At 31.8% G+C, this 21364-nt stretch overlaps 3 protein-coding genes across 12 annotated transcripts; 1 reads left to right on the plus strand and 2 right to left on the minus strand.

Moving 5' to 3' along the window:
• Positions 1 to 1118: 1118 nt before the first annotated feature.
• yata (N-terminal kinase-like protein yata) lies at positions 1119 to 11300 on the minus strand. Its single transcript, XM_074143451.1, has 13 exons — positions 11160 to 11300; positions 10165 to 10305; positions 9152 to 9271; positions 8028 to 8242; positions 6918 to 7008; positions 6745 to 6830; positions 5830 to 6058; positions 4990 to 5113; positions 3713 to 4039; positions 3000 to 3135; positions 2686 to 2852; positions 1826 to 2040; positions 1119 to 1435 (listed from the first exon to the last, which is right to left on the minus strand). The coding sequence occupies exons 1-13, from the start codon at positions 11268 to 11270 to the stop codon at positions 1325 to 1327; spliced, it is 2073 nt and encodes a 690-aa protein (XP_073999552.1). The 5' UTR covers positions 11271 to 11300; the 3' UTR covers positions 1119 to 1324.
• Positions 11156 to 21364, minus strand: LOC141461960 (uncharacterized). 8 transcript variants are annotated; one of them, XM_074143453.1, is made up of 11 exons: positions 20937 to 21364; positions 20055 to 20671; positions 17969 to 18057; positions 16866 to 17068; positions 16508 to 16561; positions 15998 to 16050; positions 14585 to 14679; positions 14432 to 14498; positions 13891 to 14074; positions 12856 to 13003; positions 11156 to 12355 (listed from the first exon to the last, which is right to left on the minus strand). In XM_074143453.1, the coding sequence occupies exons 6-11, from the start codon at positions 16001 to 16003 to the stop codon at positions 12202 to 12204; spliced, it is 654 nt and encodes a 217-aa protein (XP_073999554.1). In that variant the 5' UTR covers positions 16004 to 16050; positions 16508 to 16561; positions 16866 to 17068; positions 17969 to 18057; positions 20055 to 20671; positions 20937 to 21364; the 3' UTR covers positions 11156 to 12201. The 8 variants fall into 8 exon arrangements, with proteins under 8 accessions (XP_073999554.1, XP_073999555.1, XP_073999556.1 ...); XM_074143454.1 differs by lacking the exon at positions 17969 to 18057; XM_074143455.1 differs by lacking the exon at positions 16866 to 17068.
• Positions 18370 to 19830, plus strand: LOC141461962 (peptidyl-prolyl cis-trans isomerase NIMA-interacting 4). Of its 3 annotated transcripts, none has more exons than XM_074143462.1 (4): positions 18370 to 18527; positions 18605 to 18716; positions 18793 to 18912; positions 19473 to 19830. In XM_074143462.1, the coding sequence occupies exons 2-4, from the start codon at positions 18624 to 18626 to the stop codon at positions 19629 to 19631; spliced, it is 372 nt and encodes a 123-aa protein (XP_073999563.1). In that variant the 5' UTR covers positions 18370 to 18527; positions 18605 to 18623; the 3' UTR covers positions 19632 to 19830. The 3 variants fall into 3 exon arrangements, with proteins under 3 accessions (XP_073999563.1, XP_073999564.1, XP_073999561.1); XM_074143463.1 differs by having other exon boundaries at positions 18375 to 18522; XM_074143460.1 differs by having other exon boundaries at positions 18388 to 18716.

Raw genomic sequence — 21364 nt, forward strand, 5'->3', positions numbered from 1 at the left:
TTTTAACACTCTAGTAAATATAATTAAAATTTGATGAAATATACTTAATTTTAATTAAGAAAATGAACTTACTATGTTGCAGAGAAGTTGCCTGTAAGAGAACACGAGGTTGACTGGCCTGATAGCCGTTAGGTACAGGAGGTTCTACTTTTGTAATATTATTAAAGATTATTGAAATTTGTTTAAATTTCGTTTACATTTTGACCTAAAAAAACTAGTTTTAATACTCGAAATATTTTTTTAATTTATTTATTAATATATCGGGGACTACTTTATGACGTCACATGCGGATAGTACATGTGGTATTCTGAGAATAAAATTGTACCACTTAATTATTTTAATGGATTTTTTTCCCCTTTTTAGGCTTTAATTAGACAGATCATAGTCTAAATTTTTTTAAATAGATTTTTCACAAGAAATACTTTTTTTAGGACTAAAATTAATAGACCATACTTTGACTGCTGACGGAGTAAATTCCATGCATTATTTGTGTTTTGTTTTTATGTTTCATATCATTGTAATATTTTTCGAATTAATAAACATTTTGTTATATTATATAATATACTTTGACCTTCTTTCGCAATTCTGTAAAATCTGTTTGATAGATTTCCTTTAAAATTGTTTTTTTTTTAAATAATTATTTATTTTGCATATTAAACTGGTACTTGAACTTTATCTTGAGTGTAGGGAACAGTTAAAAAGAAAGGGCGAGTGTTAGACCCCAACCCCATAGAACCCCCATGAAAGCACGAATTAGAAAACGGCTTTCAATAAAAATGATATATTATGTGGAAATTTATTACACAAGATTTGAAGTAAATTTTTGGGACTGTTGTCAAGTAAACCATAAATAAACTAGACAATGTTTTTATCAATCAGAAGTCCATCAGAGTCAAAATTTTAGTGCGTACTTAGTGACACATCATTATAAAGTACGTTGGATATGCAAATTAAGGCAGTTTAGACTTAACATTTCTGAAAGCTTTAAAAGTTGTCTTCTAGAAAATGTTCGACCAAACAGTTCTACTTCAAAAATCAATGTGACGTATGTTCATACAACTTTCTATTCAATTCAATGAATTAAATGATATGATACCCTGTTAAATTAAACATTAGAATAAGAATGTAAAAATAAAATATGCTTTTATTGTTTTTAAGAATTACATTTATGTAGCAAGAGTACTGTTCATTTTGACAATATCAAATTTTGATCAAGAGTACAAACTAATCAAGAAACAAGATATATTGACAATACAAATATTACAGATATTTTTGTAGTTTGTAAGTAGTAAAGACATTGGGAGTTGGTTTATTATGCTAGCTATTATCGGGGCATTCTCGTTCCCAATTTCATCGGACCAGAAGAATGCCTTCTTTGATTCTCCTTAGTGCTTTTAAAAGTAGTTTTTTCCTTGGTATTGGTACTGATGGTTTCCTGAAAAAATAATTAAAATACAATAAATAAAAAAATATTACTTTTTGCAATTTTATTTTACTTTCTCTTGATGTACTAAGTAAAAGAAGGAATTTATTATTTTTGAGAGGATTTCGATTGTGAGTTTTAACAGAAAATATTCGTTTTGAAATTCCTGAGCCCGAAAAAGTGGTTTTTACTAATTAGTCTGTTTTTTCCCTTTCAACAGTAACCATGATGAACGGAGTTAATCATTAAATTTAGTTAAAATTTTACAATAATAATGTGCAGTGAATCGCCAGATTTTTTTTTTTTTTAAACGAAAATTGTGGAATGTGTCAAATTTTGGACATGTTGAAGCAAAGTTTTTTGACTCTTTTAAATCTAGTGACAAAAATAATGAATTCTCACTTCTTGATCGGATAAACTTATCCAAGTCTCGTCACCCCATCCGGACTCTTCTTCTTCTAATGAGGATGGTTCTTCAAGACTTTCGTCGTTAACACTAATAGTTTCGGAATCTACAGAACGCTCTTCTGAAGTCAACTGTGTTTTCTTTAATCCTGGATTTTGGCCATTATTGGATGATAATATGTCTGTTTGTGTGCTCTCTTTACTTGTCGCGTCTAAAAAATAAAATCAACACAAAGTGTTATACGAAGGATTGCAGAGGTCTACATAGTACAAAGTGTCAAATAAGTAATACAAAGTGACCACCTTGTAGAAGCAAATAAGTAACGTACTGCCAAGTCAGTTTTGTTTTCATTAGATAGTTACTTGCCAATATAATCAATCTTAATTGGGACTTATCAATAATAGTAGCCTATTAAGACAGCAGGAACTGATCTGATTGTGTTGATAAACACTAATCTAACCTGCACCACAAACAAAATATAGCTCTCATCCGCAGCCTTTCTATTTACCTACAATATTGTAAGATATCTCTGCAACCCAAATTCCTTGAATATTCCCTTGAAATACTGCTTACCCCAACACACTAAGGCTAAAGTTAACAACATGCGTACTGCAATGTAGGCAGTATCACATAGATTCCTAACATGTTCATATTTTGAGTGACAACCTCAGCGCGCCCAGATGCAGAACTTATACTGTTAGTTAGATTATAAAAGATAGCCATAATACGGTTCTGTTCGATATTTTTTTACAAATTAGGACTAATTGTACATTACTCATCAACCATACATAACTTTATTAAAAAACTTGTAAAAAAAAAAAAAAAAAAACTATATGATATATATACATATATCGACCTGAATCCTTGGCTTCACTGGATTTTGATGAAAATTTAGAAGCAATAGCGGTTACAGCCCAATCAGCCCACGTCCCAACCAAATTGGCACTATTAGACATTGCTTCTTTTTCCATCTCTTCCTTTAGACTAGGATTCTCTGACACCTTCTCTAATTTGCCTAAATATCTAAAAACAATATAAATAATGGAAGAATAAATGAACCTTTTAATGTACGTTTTTAATCTCAGACATTTAACTTTGAATGTGGCTATGCCTTAAACCACAAAAAAATATAAATACATATAAATAAATGAAATTAAATAAACTACCAACCCTTTAATAGTTCTAAATGTATTCTCTCGCACAGATAATTCTGGGTCTAGTGTAAGCACACAAAGGGCGGGCAGAATCTTCTTGCCAACATCTTGCAGGCTAAAGTATTGCTGACACACTGCTAGAGCTAATATACCTATTGACAAATAAATAAAAAACCAAAATCTACCATCAAGGAAGTTAAAACAAATCTACATTTCTTTTTATGATTTAAAGCGCGCCAGCATCTGAGGTTGTTGGCATCCGGTGCATTTTTGAGGGTACTGCCAGCCTCCGGCCAGTGCTCTCTCGTTACAGACAACACTATCCATTACCAGAGGTAGCTGTAAGAAGCTCGTAGGAAGAGAAAAATCTAAAGCCAGCAGCTGGATTGGAACCCGGGATCGTTTGGGAAACAATACGCTTAACCGCATAGCTAATCACTTCCTTCACAAATCTAAAATTAAGATTAAATTGGGCCAAAAGCTGGAATTATATACATTGCCAGCAATTTTAAACATATATGGTCTCTTATGTCAAGGTAAACAAAATTAAACAAAAATAATACATGATGAAAAAACAACTCCATGAAATCTATTACTCTGGATTCCAATTTAACAAATTTTCGCTTAAACTTCGAATTTTAGCATTAACTTTATAAAAATCAATTATCAGTTTATTTGTAAAATATTTCTAACAAAACGATTAATACAAATGTAATTTTGTTGGTATACCTGCATTTCTAACTGGTGGGAAAGGATCTAGCAATGACCTTAAAAAAGCAGACATAAGAATGGCACTTCTATTAGACGGATGCAAACAGTGCGCTATTTTTCCTAAACACACCGTTGTATTAGTTCTAATTCCACCATGTTCGTCCTTAGATTGTAATCTCGCTAAATGCCTTAAAACTTCATCGTCCATATTCTTTCGGCTTAATTTTGGAGCCACATCAACCATAGCTTTAACTGTCTGCTCTCTAATACGTGGGTTGGCATCTACAAAGCCGTTAACCAGCAGGCGAAATAAAGTATCGTTGATAATTGATACTGGTAACTTATCTGGAAAAAAAAAGAAAAATCTGGTATGAACACTATCACGATTTCCTCCACTGCTATTGTTAAAATTACAATTGGTAAATTTTCTTTTAACCCATACTAAGCACAGATGGGGTGCGGATACAATTTCTTATATAACAGGACTAGATGGGACCAACTGATTGCACTTAAGTTTACCAGCTTCCAAAACTCATTAAAAATACGTCAGAGATTCTCCAGAATAGGCCCACTAAAATAACTTTTTCTGGATCATAGCTTGCATAAGAGTGTTGGACATTTGGGCAACTAAATGATATACCAAGTTTGAAGAAAATCGGCTGTGCCTTTTCGAGCAAATTTCAAATAAATAAAAATGATATCCTGTAAAATCACACTTCCATTTGACTACTTTATTCAACAAATGTCCAACAACGCTTTTAATATTATCGTTGATTAAAAAATGATTCATAAAAAAAAAGCAAAGAGCAAAGAGGGTAAATTCGCATACTATTTATTGAAAATCGTTGGAACCCTTTCCTAGAAAATCGCGAAAACTAAACAGTCCATTAAGACCCTCTTCCGATGGTCAGATTTCCGCGGAAATTGGTACTACAATATGGTAACTCAACCGAATTCCTAGTGAGATTCCGACAAATTTTTCTTTTGGGGATGTTATTTTCACACACACGTTCACTGACTTTCTGTGTGCTATTAATATTTTCCGAATTCAAAATTTTTAAAAGATCAAGAAATATTTCCGATGAAAATTCAATTTCTTTCTCTCTCTTCAATTCTTTCAATCTTTTTAAAGCTCTAAGAGAAGGTTAATAACCAAGTGAGGATGCTAACACGACTCTCTCTTATTGAAATTATTACAAGTATAACCAACAAATTAAACGGAAGCTATAACAAAATAAGAATATAAAGTTTACAGTACAGCTTTAAATTAGCCTAAAATTATAAATATTGCTAACCTATATACATTTCAAGATTTTGAAGCAGACTGCTTCTTGTAGCTCTGTCGTTAGATGTGAAAAGTTTAATAATAAAAGGCACGACAATTTTTTGGTACTGAGTATCCTCTATTGATTCTGAAATCTGCAACAAACCGAAAAAAATGTGGTGAGAGAAACCTCACACAACTTTCTCTTACTGTAATTATTAAAATGCAAATTTACATAATAAAAATAATAAACAAATAAATAACAAATGGAGATCCTACACTATGATCAGTAACGCAAATTAAAACATTAGGAACGTAGGCAGTGTAGGAGTGTAGATCTTGAAGCGTTAAATATAAGTCAGAGATTCCTCAGAATACAAGGCCCACTAAAATAACTTTTTCTGGGTCATAGCTTGCATAAGAGTGTTAGACATTTGAGCAACTAAATGATATACCATCTTCACAACATTTTCAACACAATAATTGAGACAAGAATTTTTTAAGCCACGCTGTGAGACGTTCGGGTGCACTTGCATAAAAAATAGCAATAAATACGTAAAAAGTAAGATTTGTGCTTTGTGGATACAATTAACTATTTTCGAACTGGCAGGCCTCTTTTAGAAAGAATGTTAGAAAACATAACAAAATAAGAGTAAAAAATTTCAAAATTAAATGAAGTTATTGTCTTCTTCACATTGAATAATTGAAAATGAATTCTCGCAAGTTCAAAATGTCTTAAAGTTTTTGAAAAAAAAAGGGAAAAATTAAAAATAAAACTTATGAAGACTGAAAAGTGATTTATTTTATTTTTAATTGAAGTGAATATTTTAAAATATAAAATGTTAAATGCCACAGTTAAGTGCTTACATACCTTCAAAAATGGTGGCACCAAATAGGATCCTTCGTTTCCAAATTCATAAGCCCGGATTATTTGCTGCAAGACATGATTTTGAGCTACATTCTTTGGTATTTTCTCCAATGATTGCATAAGATCTTTGAAAAATATATTAACATCTTCTTTAGCTTTTAAATGTATTTCTTCTAAAAAGGTTAATGTCTTTATTAAGACATTACTAAAATATTCACCATGCTGCGAACATCTAGGAAAAAAAAATATTGGGTGAGTAGCACAAAAAAAATATCTCTTACTACATGCCACTGAAGTAAACATTCTGAGGTATAGAAGTAAAAATTCCAGGAAATTAAAATAAGTCAAATGCAGTATTCTTTCTTTGACCAATTTTCCCCGAAATTGGAATCAATGATGATATCCATGGGAAATACCTTAATTTCTTACGACTTTTTTCATTTTTTGAGATATTCTGTTAACTCAAAAGATGAGAAAAGAGGCACTCTACGCGCTCTGCTCTAGTGAGGGAATATCAAGTGCGAGGTACTGGGAGTGGAAACACCCACAACGTTGGGCTATATGGAAACGTCACTCAAAAGGCTTTGGGACTTGCTGTCAGCATTGGGTTTGCATATTAGTTCTGAGATATTATTAACTGTGGATGTTCCAATAAATTTGTACGGATCGCAGTGATTGTGGACCATTTGGCTAGCTGCCCTCTTCATTTATTCCAACCTGCACCAGCTCATATGATGAAGGCGAAGCCCAAGGCAATTCACAGACGAAATCCATTTCTAAAATGGATGAGACTATCCGTAGGAAAATGGGAACACTCCCGACAAATCTGGTGTACGAAAAAACAAACTTACAAAAGGAGTAAAAGAAAGTAACAAAGGCTAGTCTAGTGTGAGATAAAAGTGCGTTGTTTATATATACCTTTTCAAGATTGAAGTTGTACTTGGCCTTTTATCAACTTTGGCAGCTACCATTTCACAATATATAGCTTTCAAGTTGTTGGGTATCTACAATATTATAAAAAAAAATCTTTAACAAAAAATAATAATAAAGAATCTATAATTTATTTCCCATGTATTTCCCACTAAACTTACATGATTAATTTTTTTTAAGTTGTGAGCTTCTACCATTTTACCATTGTACACTTCCCATACTAATATTCCCAGGCCCCAAGTATCTATTGCCCTGAAAAGAAAATAAAAATTGAATGCAAAAAGTTGTCTATTTTAATGCACAAAAGTAATAGGCCTAGAACCTTAAAAAATCAATTAATAAAGTAGCTGTTCTTATCCACTGATGTATTTCACAATACAATTATTGCAACTAATTGATTATTAATCTACTATAATCTCATGTTTGAATCGAACAAGTAATGATGTGGTCTTTAAAGGAAAGATTTCTTCACCTCTCTCACACTACTAAAAATAAATTTACCCAGAAAAATATTTCAGATAAAATTAACAGCACATAAGTTCACAATAAGTATTCAAATATGAAAGAAAATAGTAAAGCTTCGAAAAATCGAAGCTCTAAAACTGCGTTTTCGGTGATAGATTTTTATCATAATTTTAATATTAGACTCTTGATAAACGAAAAATGTGAACTTTCTGCGATTTTTCGTCCAGACAGACAGGCAGACCAATTTTGGAAAAGAGATATGTCTTTCCGAACCCAATAGACTTAAAATATAAATTTCCAATGAAAACTTGAAATGTGGAAAGATAAATGCAATTCCTCCTACAAGACGTAAAAAAAAGTATTAAAAAAATACACTGTGTGACACTCTTACGACTTTCTCTTTTAGAATCATTTTTTTACAATTCCAATGGAGAAATATTCTTCAAAACATTGAATTTTACTAAGTGTTGAAAATGTGGTTAAATCCGCAGTGTTGGACAACTAATTGACTTTATCCGTCCTAACACGCATGTTTACTGTGCCCCTGAGCAGTTTCGTACTTTCATACATCATCTCAGGTAGTAGATTAATCTAGTTTGGTGTAGAGATTTCGACTTCTCTTATATTTCTGTCTTGCATTATACTTGCTGACTGTGTGAGTATAGTATTTTATTAAGTGTAATAAAGAAGTTTTTTTTTAGTAAACGATGTTTTAATGGCTTAAAAATTTCTACAACTATATATCTATTCACTAAATTTCTATCCAAGTGTTTCGATTTCTAGATGACATTCTTTTGTCCACTAACCAAGGTGATGATTTAGATCCTGAGCGGGATTTCAAAATTTCAGGGGGATCGTATTTAAATGCATGAGAGTATTTGGTAGGGTAGGGTGCATTAAGTTCTGTAACGTATCCTAAATCTCCAAGTTTCCAAACTCCTGCTTCTGTAACATAGACTGCAGCAGCAGACAAATTGTTGTGCCTCAGTTTGCCATCTTCATTCAAAAACTTGACTGCTTTCTAGAAATATAATTTTTTAATATGCATTAAAAATTTCTTTTAGAGATTATTTATCATTATCAGGTTGATACCGTGGTGGCTCAAAACCACAATTTAATTTGTCAATACATTTTGTGCTTAGTTTTCCCAATTGTATCATTTTTGAAGGTAATTTATTTTTCACATGCATCATAATAATAAACGATAACTTATATTAATCAACCTGCGAAGCTAATATGTATTGTGGTACTGGGTTCGATTCCAGGTCTTAGGCCTTGGCTTTTATTTAACGGTTAATAAAAGAAATTTACAGTAAAGTATGTTTGCTAGTCGCCTCCGTCCACGACACCTAATTGGTAGTTAGGCGTTAGGCCCCGTCTGAAAGAAATAGGCGATTATTTTACTTTACTTTTATATTAATCATAATTTCACTTGTAAGTTTTTGGAGGGAAAATACGGTCTAGTTACTTTCTAAACGTTGCAATGAGTTTTAACATCGGAACAGTGCGTCCAAGTGGTAGGGTAGTTGAAAGAAGACTTTCAACAGTGCGTTTGTCACATTACAGCTCAATTACGATACTAAGGATTGCAGAAACACTACACAGAGACCGTCAATCACCTTTAAGATGAAAAAGGACCTGAGAAAGAGAAAAAGAGAGAGAGAGAGAACAGAAGGCATGAATTCTTTTTCATCTTCGCTATTGAGACTCACCCCCAGTATCGGGTTAAATTTAATATTTTAATAACTTTACTGAAGCTGAGATTGAAGTTCAAATAATATATATGTGTGTGTGCTTCCAAACCTAAGAAACGGTTCACAAAAATCAATTACAGTGGCTAAATTTATTATCAATTCACTAACCATATATCTTTTTTAAACGGTCATTCTTGTCGTACACTGTTAATAATAAAAGAAAAATCCATACTCACAACAATATTCATAACACCCCAAGGAATATACAGAGCGTTTACTTCCTCATCTTTTGACTTTTCTAGGTACGGCAGCAATGGTTCCACATATTCAGTTACTATGTACAAGTGGTCTTCATTCTACAAACATAATATCAAGTGTCATTGTGGTTTTCCTCTTTTAACTAATTTTCTTAAGATTTTTAACTATTTATGCCTTTAATTTTATAGCGGTGGGTAGAAACAGTAATCGCAATGGAACAGAAGGCCAAAATTAAGTGAAGACTAAGTTTAATTTTTATAATTAAATTATTCATAGTCTGTTTACGACAATTAACGATGGCTATTTAGTCATACCTAAACTAATCGAATTTCCTGGACGAGAATCTAACAAATGTGGAGATATTGAGAAACTATCAACAATAAAGTGAAAGGTTTTTTATCAAGTTTAATGTAACCCGCTACTGCAGTTATTGGGGAGAAAAAAAGAGCTGAATTTCACCGAAAAAGATAAAAAGTTTGCGCTTCTAATATTTGACTGGCTGGAACATTGAAATTCTATGCACATATTGTCAGTACCTATTTTCGGCAACACTAAACAAGTGATAAAATCGAGTGATCGAATAGCAATTTAGAAAAAAACGCTATCATCTAAAGTAATGACTTTCCTTAAAATGAATTTTCTTTAATCTTTTAAATAAAAGTTAAACAATATGTGCTAAAAGACCAATTGGATTACGGTGGTCAACTCCTACGGAAACTAGATGCATAACATGTGCATCCAGTTAAAAGAAAATAGTAGGCATCATATTCCAGAAAATCTCAAAAAACTAAAAAGTATCCACAGTAAAATTTTCATCAAACTCGGATTTGCTTAGTGGCAGTATAGTATGTTTCGGATACGAGCCAAGAAGGCCCTTCCTATAAGACCTCTATAAGAATAGAACACTGAAAAGTAGTTTAATCTACTAAGACTCCGGACGACAATGGACTCTCCTCAACTTTAAAATGAATCCAGTAAAAGATAATCATACCTCAAAACTATCCAAAAACGTTACAATACCAGGATGACGTAAAGTTTTTAACCTTCTTAGTAACGTCTTAGTCAGTTCGTAATCTTCGGTGCTGCCAGCTTTCTTGTTAAACAAAAATATGGAAACCACTTCCTTCTCTGCCTGCGAAAAACAATAAAAATAAATAAATAAATTTTAAGCATAATAATTCACAAGATTTCTGAACAATCCTTCCACAAAAATCAATTCTCTATTAATCACTTTTAGTTTTGTAACAGGACAAATTTTAGAATATTGAGTTGTCATGTAAAGCATGTTTTTTTTTTTTTGTGCAATTATTACTCATTTTACGAATCAAAAGATTTGAGGGCATGGTAACATACATAAGTATTACGCTGCTGCTAGTTGTAGGACGGACAAGAAGATTACAATGAAAAGGATTAGCTCGATGGTTAGCATACTGGTTTCCCACGAGGATTCCGGGTTCGAATCCAGCAGCTGGCACTAAATAGCTTCTTTCAGCTCACTGTCCAGTGTTACCACAAACAAGAGAACACTGTCCGGAAGCCTGCAGTGCACTGAAAAAACTCTGGATGCCCATGACCTCAGCTGTTGACGCGTCTTAAGTTACAAAAAAAATTAGGGACCAAGCAATATCAGTACTTTTGTACTTCAGTTATAATGAATTCTAATTTCAATTAATGGTGTAGGACCTAATTTTTGGTTTTAGACTTTTACAAATGTCACACTTGTTTATGCACCATTCAAATAAATTGTTTACTGGGAAATATATTCCAGTTAATTTCAGCTTGCATTGGTAATTCAACATTTAAATATTTGTCTTATGTATATTTATTTACATTGAATTTAGTTATCTCTTGGACTTCCGCAGCGATTAACAATTTTGTACATTTTAGCAGACGAAAAATAACATCGAAACTATTGTTTAAAAGTACACAAGCTTAAATTTAAACAATAACAATAAATAAAATTAGAATACTAAATATTACACCTACCTTTGATATACCTTTACATAAAGAACAATATGAACCTGAAATTGTTGGATATGTTTCTAAAATGTCATAATGAAAAAGTTTTGGGGTTTCTCTTGAAAAAAAGTTCCACATCGTTAAAATTTCAATTTTGTATTACATTAGATCACGTATATTTATTAAACCATACACCAATAACAATACCATCGTAACCTCTTGACAACTGCTACGGTAAGGTTATACAACAATAGTTTTAATTTTCAATCTCTAGGCAACTTATTGCCCCAAATCCAAACTAAAAAAACATTATGCAACAAAATTACTTGAATTTTTCTTAAAGTAATTTCGTAGTTGTATATGAATCAGTTCTTCAAACTGATTTTTTAACAAATATTTATTTCTTCAGTATTTAAAGTACGTGGGGGGCCAATATTAAAATTGTATCGCAACACTATAGATGGTTGCATGGCAGATTATCATTTTCAGGATCATCTTAGAATTAATTTCTGTTAATTTCGAAAATTTCAAGCAACAGTAATATGTCTCTAAATTTCACATAATTTATATTTTGTTTCTTAAATTTATGGAAATATGTTACACATAAAAGTTTTCAATAGATCTACACATGTGGAATTTGTATAACCAAGTTAAAAAGAATCGAAAAGCTTTTAGAATAAACTAAGTAACTGGAAAATTGATTAAGTAACTTGGCATTTTCAATCGGCTGTTTTAGTTCAAAAGTTCATTGACAGGTCTAAACGAAAAATTAATTTTGAATATTCTACATTTCATCTTTGAGTTATGCCGACCATTTCTCCACAGTCTCACATGTCTGTATACTTTTGGAGTTGTTTATAAAAACAATTTTTTAGGACTCAGGGGAGACGTATCAAAAGAAAAAATTCTTCCTTCTAATGAATGTAAAAATCAAGAACTTGAAATCAAACAGCTAGCGCATTCTAACGGTACAATTACTAACTAGCAATCATAGGAGTGAGGTATTAAATAAGGAATTAATAGAATTTTTTATTTTAAAAGGGTTTTACAATTTAAATTTTTCCAGATATTAGGATAAAAATGTTTTACCAAGTTTTAACATATTTGCTAAAGTTGTAAACGAAATTGGACATCTGAATATTGAGCAGTCACTATGATTTGAACCGTGGACGAATGCTTGCCTTGCTGAATCATTTCCAATCAAACTGTCCAGCCATCGCACACTGCAAAAGATAGATAAACTATACAATAAAAAGTAAAAAATAATAATACTCGCTGACAATTCTGCAGCGAGTCTATTAGTAAAACAGGTGATTGGATTCGCTAGTTTCATGTACTATTTGATTTGTTAAGTAAACGTAAAACAGCAGGCTGAAAAAAAGCCTTGTTTTTAGATTTCACTTACATCACTCTTACCTTTTGCAGCGGTATATGTTAGCTTCTTTTTTTTTCAGTATTGCCCGAACTCATTGAAGAGGTCATAATACACATGTAATGGAAATACTCTTACTAATTTGATAAGAAACCAATATCTTTATAATATCGAGTAAGTCAACATCACACGCATGCGGATGAGTTTTTACTGTACATGGAACTATCTTCATTAATTAGCAAAATGAAAACTTTCTTTGCCCCCTCACCATTAAAAGCTGGACATTTTTTTTAATAAAAAATTCATTATACTGAAAGTTGACCATAAATCTGTCAAAACAAAATAATATACCTTTGTTCACTGAATGGAGAACTCTCTTGTGTGTTACTACCAATCCAACAAACGGTTTTCTGATAACAGTCACCAGAAGAAATATCCATTTTCCGCAGAGTTTCATCCAGTTTGGACATCAATGGAAGAAATGTTTCAGACGTAGTAGCTTTCGAAAACATAAACAATATTTAAATATACTGTATTATTTATATTGAAAAAAAAAGTCTGGAGAGAAGCAATTTTGAAATTGTCTTTTAACTTTTTCAAATTTTACATAATATTTATTATTCGACTTCAATGTTATTTTTCATTTATTAATAATAAATCTGTTATTATTAAGCAAGTTAAGCCTGTTTCTCCGCAGTTTCTCTAAATTAACTTTTACTGTTATACATAGGGTATAAATAATAAAAATGCTACACCTACATGCATTAACTGCGTGTAAAAACATTAAAGAAACTTGTTAGGAGCCGTTACAGCATATAGAACTCTAAATAAGTACTTGCTGAAAACCCAATTCTGAAATTAGGCGAATTCAGAATTTCAAAGACATATTTAAATCCTGTTTTAAAAATGGTAAAACCAAGTTTAACCCAGAAATTGTACATTAAAGTTCCTCCTTTAAAACTCAAAAACAAAAAATCAAATTCTTTTAGTCCATTAATAAATTTCTATTGGTGAATTTTGATCGTTAAGTACAGCTCAGTGCAGGAAATAGTTGTAAAGCCAAATCCATACGGCCTAAAAGATCTAATGTGATTTCTCTAAGGTCTGGAATCGTTCATTTAATAGATAGTAGAAGTCTTAAATTCATTTCAAACCTTCGAGGTGATTGCAGTTAAAGTGTGGTTACCTATGATGATTCACAGCCGTAATATATGGATAGATCTCACTACGGTTTTTATCGTTTTTTAGACACGCTTTTCACTTATAGTCAAACAACTATTTCTAAAAATCTCTTTTAGTACCCAGCGAACTTTAAAAATTGTAAAACACATATTTTCTTACTACCAATTAGGTAAAAAAAACAAAAGTAATGAGAAGTTCACTCACCATAGGCTTGTGGTATAAATAATGTGACAATTTTAGGCACAATAGTTATAAATAGGAACATTATTACACCAACAGTAAGAAATCCCCTAGTATTAACATCAACATTAGATTTCATCATGTTACCTGGATCGGCTTTACGTCCCACTGGAATCTTCATGAAAGGTATAGCGAAGTCAAGTTCTACCTGGAAATTAAAAATGGGAAACAACTTGGTCATTAGCGCTGTATCATCATCTTGAAACTCTTGTGTTGGGATACCAACGATTCTTCTCTCGCTAAGACTTCCACTGGGAAGTTGTATGAAGTCTTCATCGAGTGTTATCAATTACTTTATCCTCGATACTTTTTTCTGACTCATGGAACCTTAAAACACCTATTTCTAGTGAAAATGAGAATTCAATTCCCTAAAATTTGGTTTGATCGTCATATTTAGCCTTTACTAGAGTAAGATAAACCAAATAAGGCAACCCTGAGCAAAAGAAACGTTAGCTAGCAAGCTACAGTAAAATTTGTCTATTACCTAATAATACTTAGTACTTACCTTGATTTCACCCTCATTGTTATTGAAAGAAATCAAACGTGCTTTTTTATCGCTGACGTCATTTTCTCTGAAAGCAAGCAATACGAATTAAATTGAGACCTTCTGTAAAAAATATTTTCAAATTACGCTTACCTTATAAATTCTTACACTTACTTCGCTAAATCATTTTTAATTAAGTCGCAAACCGTACTATCAATGGCCAGTGCTAGTAGCCACAGTGATACCAATAAATTCAAGGCATTGACAATCTGGAATTTGTTATATTTGATGTTAATAATAAAATTTAAAGTAATACCTTTGGGTTAAAAAGAAAGAAAGTTTGGCTATTTGAGATTTAATAGCTTTCTTTGATTTTATTTAACTTTTTCATTATTTATGCCAAGTAACCAAGTTTTGCAGCAAAATGTTTTCTTTTTTTAAGATATGAGATTATAGAGAGGAATGAGATGAAAAAAATAATGTATAATTCATCCCCTGCGGAGAAGTGTTGATTTTAGACAAACTAAAACAATTGACATTGGAATTAAGATCAATTTTCTAAATGTCTCAGTTAGTTTAACTCCGAAACCGTAAGCCCGCAAGGTGGTATTATTAGAAGAAGGCGGTTGTAATGATATAAAGTGTCTTATATTATTTGGCGCTTTTACCTCAAGGCAGGTCGAAATAGTCACCAGAATGGTGTAAGCATTGGAAGAATTGAATGGCAGCTGACCGTCCTGATTAGACTAAGAGAAAATAAAGTAGTGGTGCAAAATGGTTTCTTAGTACCTAAGGGTACATACAAGGCCATCGCAACCTTCTAGTGACGAACGCATAATCGGGGATCGTTTGAATGTAAGATACTTCTCCATCGTTGCTTTTTCTTATCGGACAAACCCAAGTCGCAGTTAAATGAAGTTTAGGGACACTTAGGTCACCTATGAACTGTTTTTTTTTACATCCCTTGGGAAATCACGCGACATGAGGAGATGGGATTTTCTCACAGCTATTTTTAAAGTGGTCAATAAGCTATTGCAAAAGTAGAAACTTACTTCTAACTTGTGCATTATTCTCTACGTTTGTTTTGGAACTACAAAAATAAAAAAACAAATTAAAACAAACAAACAAAAAAACTGCTTGTCTCCATGGCGCATTGCTGTTATAAATGCCATAAATTGGTTATAATGTGGCTAATGTGCGTTGGCAACTCCTAGATCTTCCAACAATACAACACTTCGGCCCACTCTACGGGTGTTACAACTTATTGTAACGTTTAGAAAATGGCAGTCGTATTATTTTTTATGTAAAGAAAATATACAGAGATAATGATCAAAACTTGTTTTGAAAACTAATGTAAACATTTCACTCTGAGTTCTATTTTTAAGGAATTATTGCCTCATTTCTCTCATTAGTCTCAAAAAAAAAAAAAAGATTTGAAGTTGGTCAAAATAGTAATACTCGCCCTCAGAAAAAACAACAAAACAATGAATTCACAGCAAGGTTTTTAACCTATTACTCAAAATAATCGGTTACTGGCAGCTGAATATGAAAATATATGAAAAAAAAAAAAGCTGGTATGTACACTACCTTCATTCTTAGTGTAGTAAATTTATAACGAGTAAGAGAATCCGGGAATTATCCTGCAATAAAGAAATTAAATTATATGAGATAATAGAACAACTATTATTTATCGTTTTACCTAGTATGGTACATTTTCTGAATTATCGCTTATTACATTAATAATATTTTCTATTTAATGCTTCTAGGTCCCGAGCAAGAAGCGCAAAAGTGTGAAATTCATTAGCACAAAAAAAAAAATTCCGACTTTTGTTACACTCACGAATTTCAAGATGAGATTTGTAGAATTTAGATGCCAAAATAATTAAATACAAATTCCAAGCATTAAAACAAAAAATGCGTTGAATTTTGTTTTTTAAGAGGCAGTTTTCTGTGTATTAGCTGCAGATTTTTTTTTTTTTAAATTCACGAAAACGGTCGCTCAAATTTTGAGTGCGACATATGAGTTTTGTGGTTCTAGAGTGAATAGAAATATATTTGGATGACAGAAATTATACTTTAAATAACAATATTACTTACTGGTAGAATAACTGAGTTCAAATTCCACTTACTTGTCAGGCTAACTCACTATTACTGAAAGTAAACAAGGAAGGATGCGTTTATATAAAATAACTAGAACCGCTAATACGCGCCAGTAAACAATTCCTTTCACTAACTTACACATAATTTAACAACTATAAACTATCATTGTTTTATAGTTAGGCTAGCCATGCATTGTGAATGAAAACAATTGAAACATTTACTTTCCTGAAACTAGTTTTTGTATCATTCCTTGCGCTTTTACTATCAGTTTAGTGGAACTAAGCTTCTTCATTTTCAACTTCACTTTCAGGCTGACCTAACCCTCAACATCATTAGCTAGTTATTTACAACTTACAAGCTTTATTGATTGTCTTTTCATTGTTTAATATGAGTTTCATTAAAATCTCATATTATCTCATATCTCATAGAGTTTAAACAATAATAGCAGTGAGTTTAAAAGAAGTTCATATGATACACTTTATAGTTTTGGTTGACTTTATCTATTCAGGAAGCGATTCACTGGTGATGCTATAGTTGCTTCCGAAACAAATGTTTCAGCTAAAATCCATCAAACAGAAGTAGTACATTAGTGAAGGAATTTTGTACTTTTTTGGCAAATTTCTCTTTAACTGCAAGAACAATTATCTTTAACTTTTTCAAACTCGATATACATATACCAATGGTCTATCAATTTTTTATGAAACCTATTTTGGCTAGGTAATGAGTTAGACTTAAAAACTTTCATATCCGTGTATTCTAACTTCTTTATTGACATATAGATAAAGAGATTATTTTAAACGCAAAACGAACATAAAATGAAATTGGTAAACACTTTAAAGACATCACAAATCATGGACAAACCTTTCCGCCAAGTATTTTACTGTTTTTTAAAAAATGGTAAGGTTGGTCATGAATACTTCTGTAAAAAACGGAACGCCTAAATACGCTTAAAATTATCTAAAAAAATCCTTTACATTACGCCCACATTTTAAAATGCACATTCTAGAAACTATCCCAAACGTTCTTCTCTCAGCAAACATAATAGTTACAAGTTCTAAATCAACATAATTTTCTTGAATAGATCGTTAAGGGTCTAATAGAGTCGTTTGGCCGTTTGGCTCACCTATACTTTCCAATATTGGATAAAGGAAGTTCTAGGCGCCCATTCTTAGGGACAATGTTCTGGGAAATTAAAAATTAAATATTTATAATTGCAAAAAGAGAAAGCTTGTAAGTATTTTACACCAAACTTGTCTCCACTGAAACGGAAGTAAAACAAAATTTGGGGTTTATAAGTCCAGAGAAAAAAATGGAAACAGACAAGATAAGCTCGACCAGAAAGAAAACCAACTGCGACCAAGACGGAAAGTGTGACAGCTGTCTTTAAGATTTAAGGCACGCTCAAGAACTTCATACCACGTTGAACATCATTAGTCTGACTATGTATGACCTATTTACCTGGACAACAACGTTTTGCTGACTGTTGTTATAACATTAAATGTGGCAGTTCAATGCTTTACATCTAACTGATGAATTATTCTTTCATGCTGGAAGAAAATACGAAAACAATTAAGAATAAAAAAATCATGCGATATGACGGATATAAACGATATTATCTAGCACTGCGAGTCTATCTCATTTTAAGGAGTACATTCGGTTTTATGTAGTGTTGATGTAGCTGTAATTTTTAATGATTGGTGCTTCAAAAAAGAAGAAAAGGCAAATATAGGAGGAAAACATGTATACATGAATAAAGAAAAAAATAATCAAATGAAATTGGGTTGGGTGATACTGTAGACTGGTAATAAAATCTCTCGGAGGGAGCGTTCTATTTTTATTCAGATGAACGAATCAGAAAATTAGGTTTGATTCTCTACTAGTTACAACCGATTTGCGGCGAAGGTAACAATTCCTACCCCGTGACAGGTAAACAAAATTGATAGTCTCCAAAAAAATTGGTTTTTACCGTGAATTAAAAGTTGTATTAGAGGTTTTGCTGAAGTTACTTTGTGGTGAGGTAGTATGTTTATGTTTATTACCTTTTAACTTGTTCCAAACTATTTAAAAGTTGGTCTAAAAAATTGTCTATGATAGAGAAAAGAGGTATATTGTAATGCCACCAACTAAAGGAAAAGATTCTGGCAAAAATAAAAATTCCAAGGAGGATCAGAAACCTAAAGAAAAAAAAGGTGGCACATCTGTTAAGGTAGGTGGGATAGGCAATTTCTAAAGAGAATTATGTTGTAAAATTCATAATTATGCTTAACATAGCGTAATTTTAGGTAAGACATATACTGTGCGAAAAACAATCGAAATGTTTAGAAGCTTTGGAAAAACTGAAAGGAGGTACAAGATTCGATGAGGTAGCTACACAATATAGTGAAGATAAAGCGAGACAAGGAGTAAGTTTTAGTCTAAATCAAAACTATTGTATAGTTTTCTGTTGCGGATCTACAGTTTTTAATGATACTGAAGCTTTTAGACTGTTATAGGGGGACCGTAGCCTATAGAGGCTTTATTTCTTAATCTGAACCTCTCCCAAAAACCTAGGATTAAAAAAAGTGATGAAACTGGCATTATTTTTTCAGAAATTAGACAATCCATGACTAATTCCATTTGTTTTTTGTTTTCTCATAGTACAATTATTTGATTGATCATTTTTTTAATGACTATTTGATTCGGTACTTTATATTTAAATCACATTTACTAAAGGAATGGCTTGAAATTAAGAAATCATGGACCATAGTCCAAGAAAGTGGTTATGCAGAAAGCTCCTGGCTCAGCAGAGCTGGTCGAAATGAATCTTACAATTTGACCGTTACAATCTGATAGTTAATGGGCGTTTTACTAATTGTAAGATTTCTGTAGATACGATAATATATTATATCCATCCTTCGAAGAAAATTAATTGATGCCAGCATTGATTTTGCTGAAGGTTTTAATAAGTAAATGTTATTTTCAGGGAGATCTCGGATGGATGGTCAGAGGATCTATGGTTGGACCATTTCAGGAAGCCGCTTTTAATTTAGCTCCATCAACAGTAAATAAACCAATATTCACGGATCCCCCCATTAAAACTAAGTTCGGCTATCACATTATAATGGTTGAAGGCAAAAAGTGAATTAGCTTTATAATTTTTATCAATCTTTATTTCTGTACTTTTTTTTACCTCCAAAAAGAATTTGTTTACTAACGTTAGGGTCCAAAAAAAGTTTTTAAAAATCAGTAATGGTGAAAAAAAATTAAAGTCAATAATGTTTAATAATAAGGTGGTTTGATGGTTTAAATGTTGAAAATAAAAAATTAATAATATCATAAAATGTGTAATTTCTCCAAAACCATTGCGAATTGAAAGCATGATGAGTATGAACGTTGTGATAAGATGAAAATGGGATGAAATAACCTTTTATGTACGACATGGAGCTTCGCAAAATTTCAAAAATCAGGAATGATTATTAATCTTTAAATAGGTATTTAAATATTTGATAAAGTGCTTAATAAAGTAAAAAAAAAAATACAAATATTTATATTTATACATATTTACACATAAACATAATCCTTCCTCCCACGTACATGCACTAATACCAACTGTCCTATTATATACACATTACAAAATTCCTATACATAAACTTGGCACTAGTCCTATATATTCTCACGTATTTATGCACACAAAAACTCTCACATCTAGACTTCATAAATCTTTGAAAATTGTATACGAATTTAAAAAATAACTGCTATTAACGATTATTTTGAAATATTTTACAATAAAGAATCAAATTTTTTGGGGCTTCAGCAATCATTTGGTATTAATTTTATATTTAATTCTTTATTTTGGAAATTTGTAGGTATAGTTATAGTCAGCAAAATGCAAACACAAAATTACAACATAATAAATCAATGCTTGTTTTGCAACCGGTGCGAAATGTATAATTTTATAAGTGTTTCGTACCAAAAAATACTTGCTAATCACTAATTTATAATATTTAAATCACTACATGTGGCCTCGTAGCCGTATAAGTTTCTGGAGGTTGACAAACACATCCATGCGAGACATTGAGACTGAATTTCTTGGAAGAGTTTGTGACAGAAACTTCCACTGTTTTTATAAGCGGCGTGCAGAGCCAAAACCATGGTTTTCGTTCTTCACCGTCCATATTACAACTGTATAATAGAATAAACAATTTGTTACTGTATGTTCTAATAAAATTAAAAGTGTCTGGTGTGACAGTTGTATAAGGTATTTCTAGCGTTGCTTAGAGAATCAGATGAAGGGTTCTAATAATCAAGATGAGCTGGCTCTAGTGATAAAAAGAGCTTTTTTTGGCCTGCACGATATGTTTATACTCCTTATCTAACAATCTGCGACCCTGTAATTACTGAATGCAATGAAATGTATATAAATTACTTATATGAATAAAGCTTATACCTCACTGTTATCAGAAAATTTGGGAGAAAACTTGGCGGTAGCTGTACTTCCTCGACCCGATATGGGCACGGCCCACACAGGTTGTCCTTTTGCAGCTGATCTTTTGCTAATGTTGAACAATACAATGACTTTCTTTGAACGATGTGAAAACAGTCGAATAAGTTGAACATAGTAGTTTTTGAAGCAAACCAGTCCTGTCCTTTGTCATTGATGAATTTTAATGCTTTGCTATTACTAGAACAGTCGCCTTGTGTAATCTGGACCAATGATAGAGTCACAATGAATAATAAAGTCACCTTTACAGCTACAAACATCCTGCAATTATAGTAAGTGTATGGATAAGAATTACAAAAAATATTAAAGAATTTTTTGTAGACCATGCCTCAGCCATTCTTTCATTACAGACCACAGAATTTTATTGAAATTAG

Source organism: Rhodnius prolixus, unplaced genomic scaffold (assembly GCF_049639745.1).
Source record: "Rhodnius prolixus isolate KJV_2025 unplaced genomic scaffold, Rpr scaffold_12, whole genome shotgun sequence".
NCBI classification, from domain to species: domain Eukaryota; kingdom Metazoa; phylum Arthropoda; class Insecta; order Hemiptera; family Reduviidae; genus Rhodnius; species Rhodnius prolixus.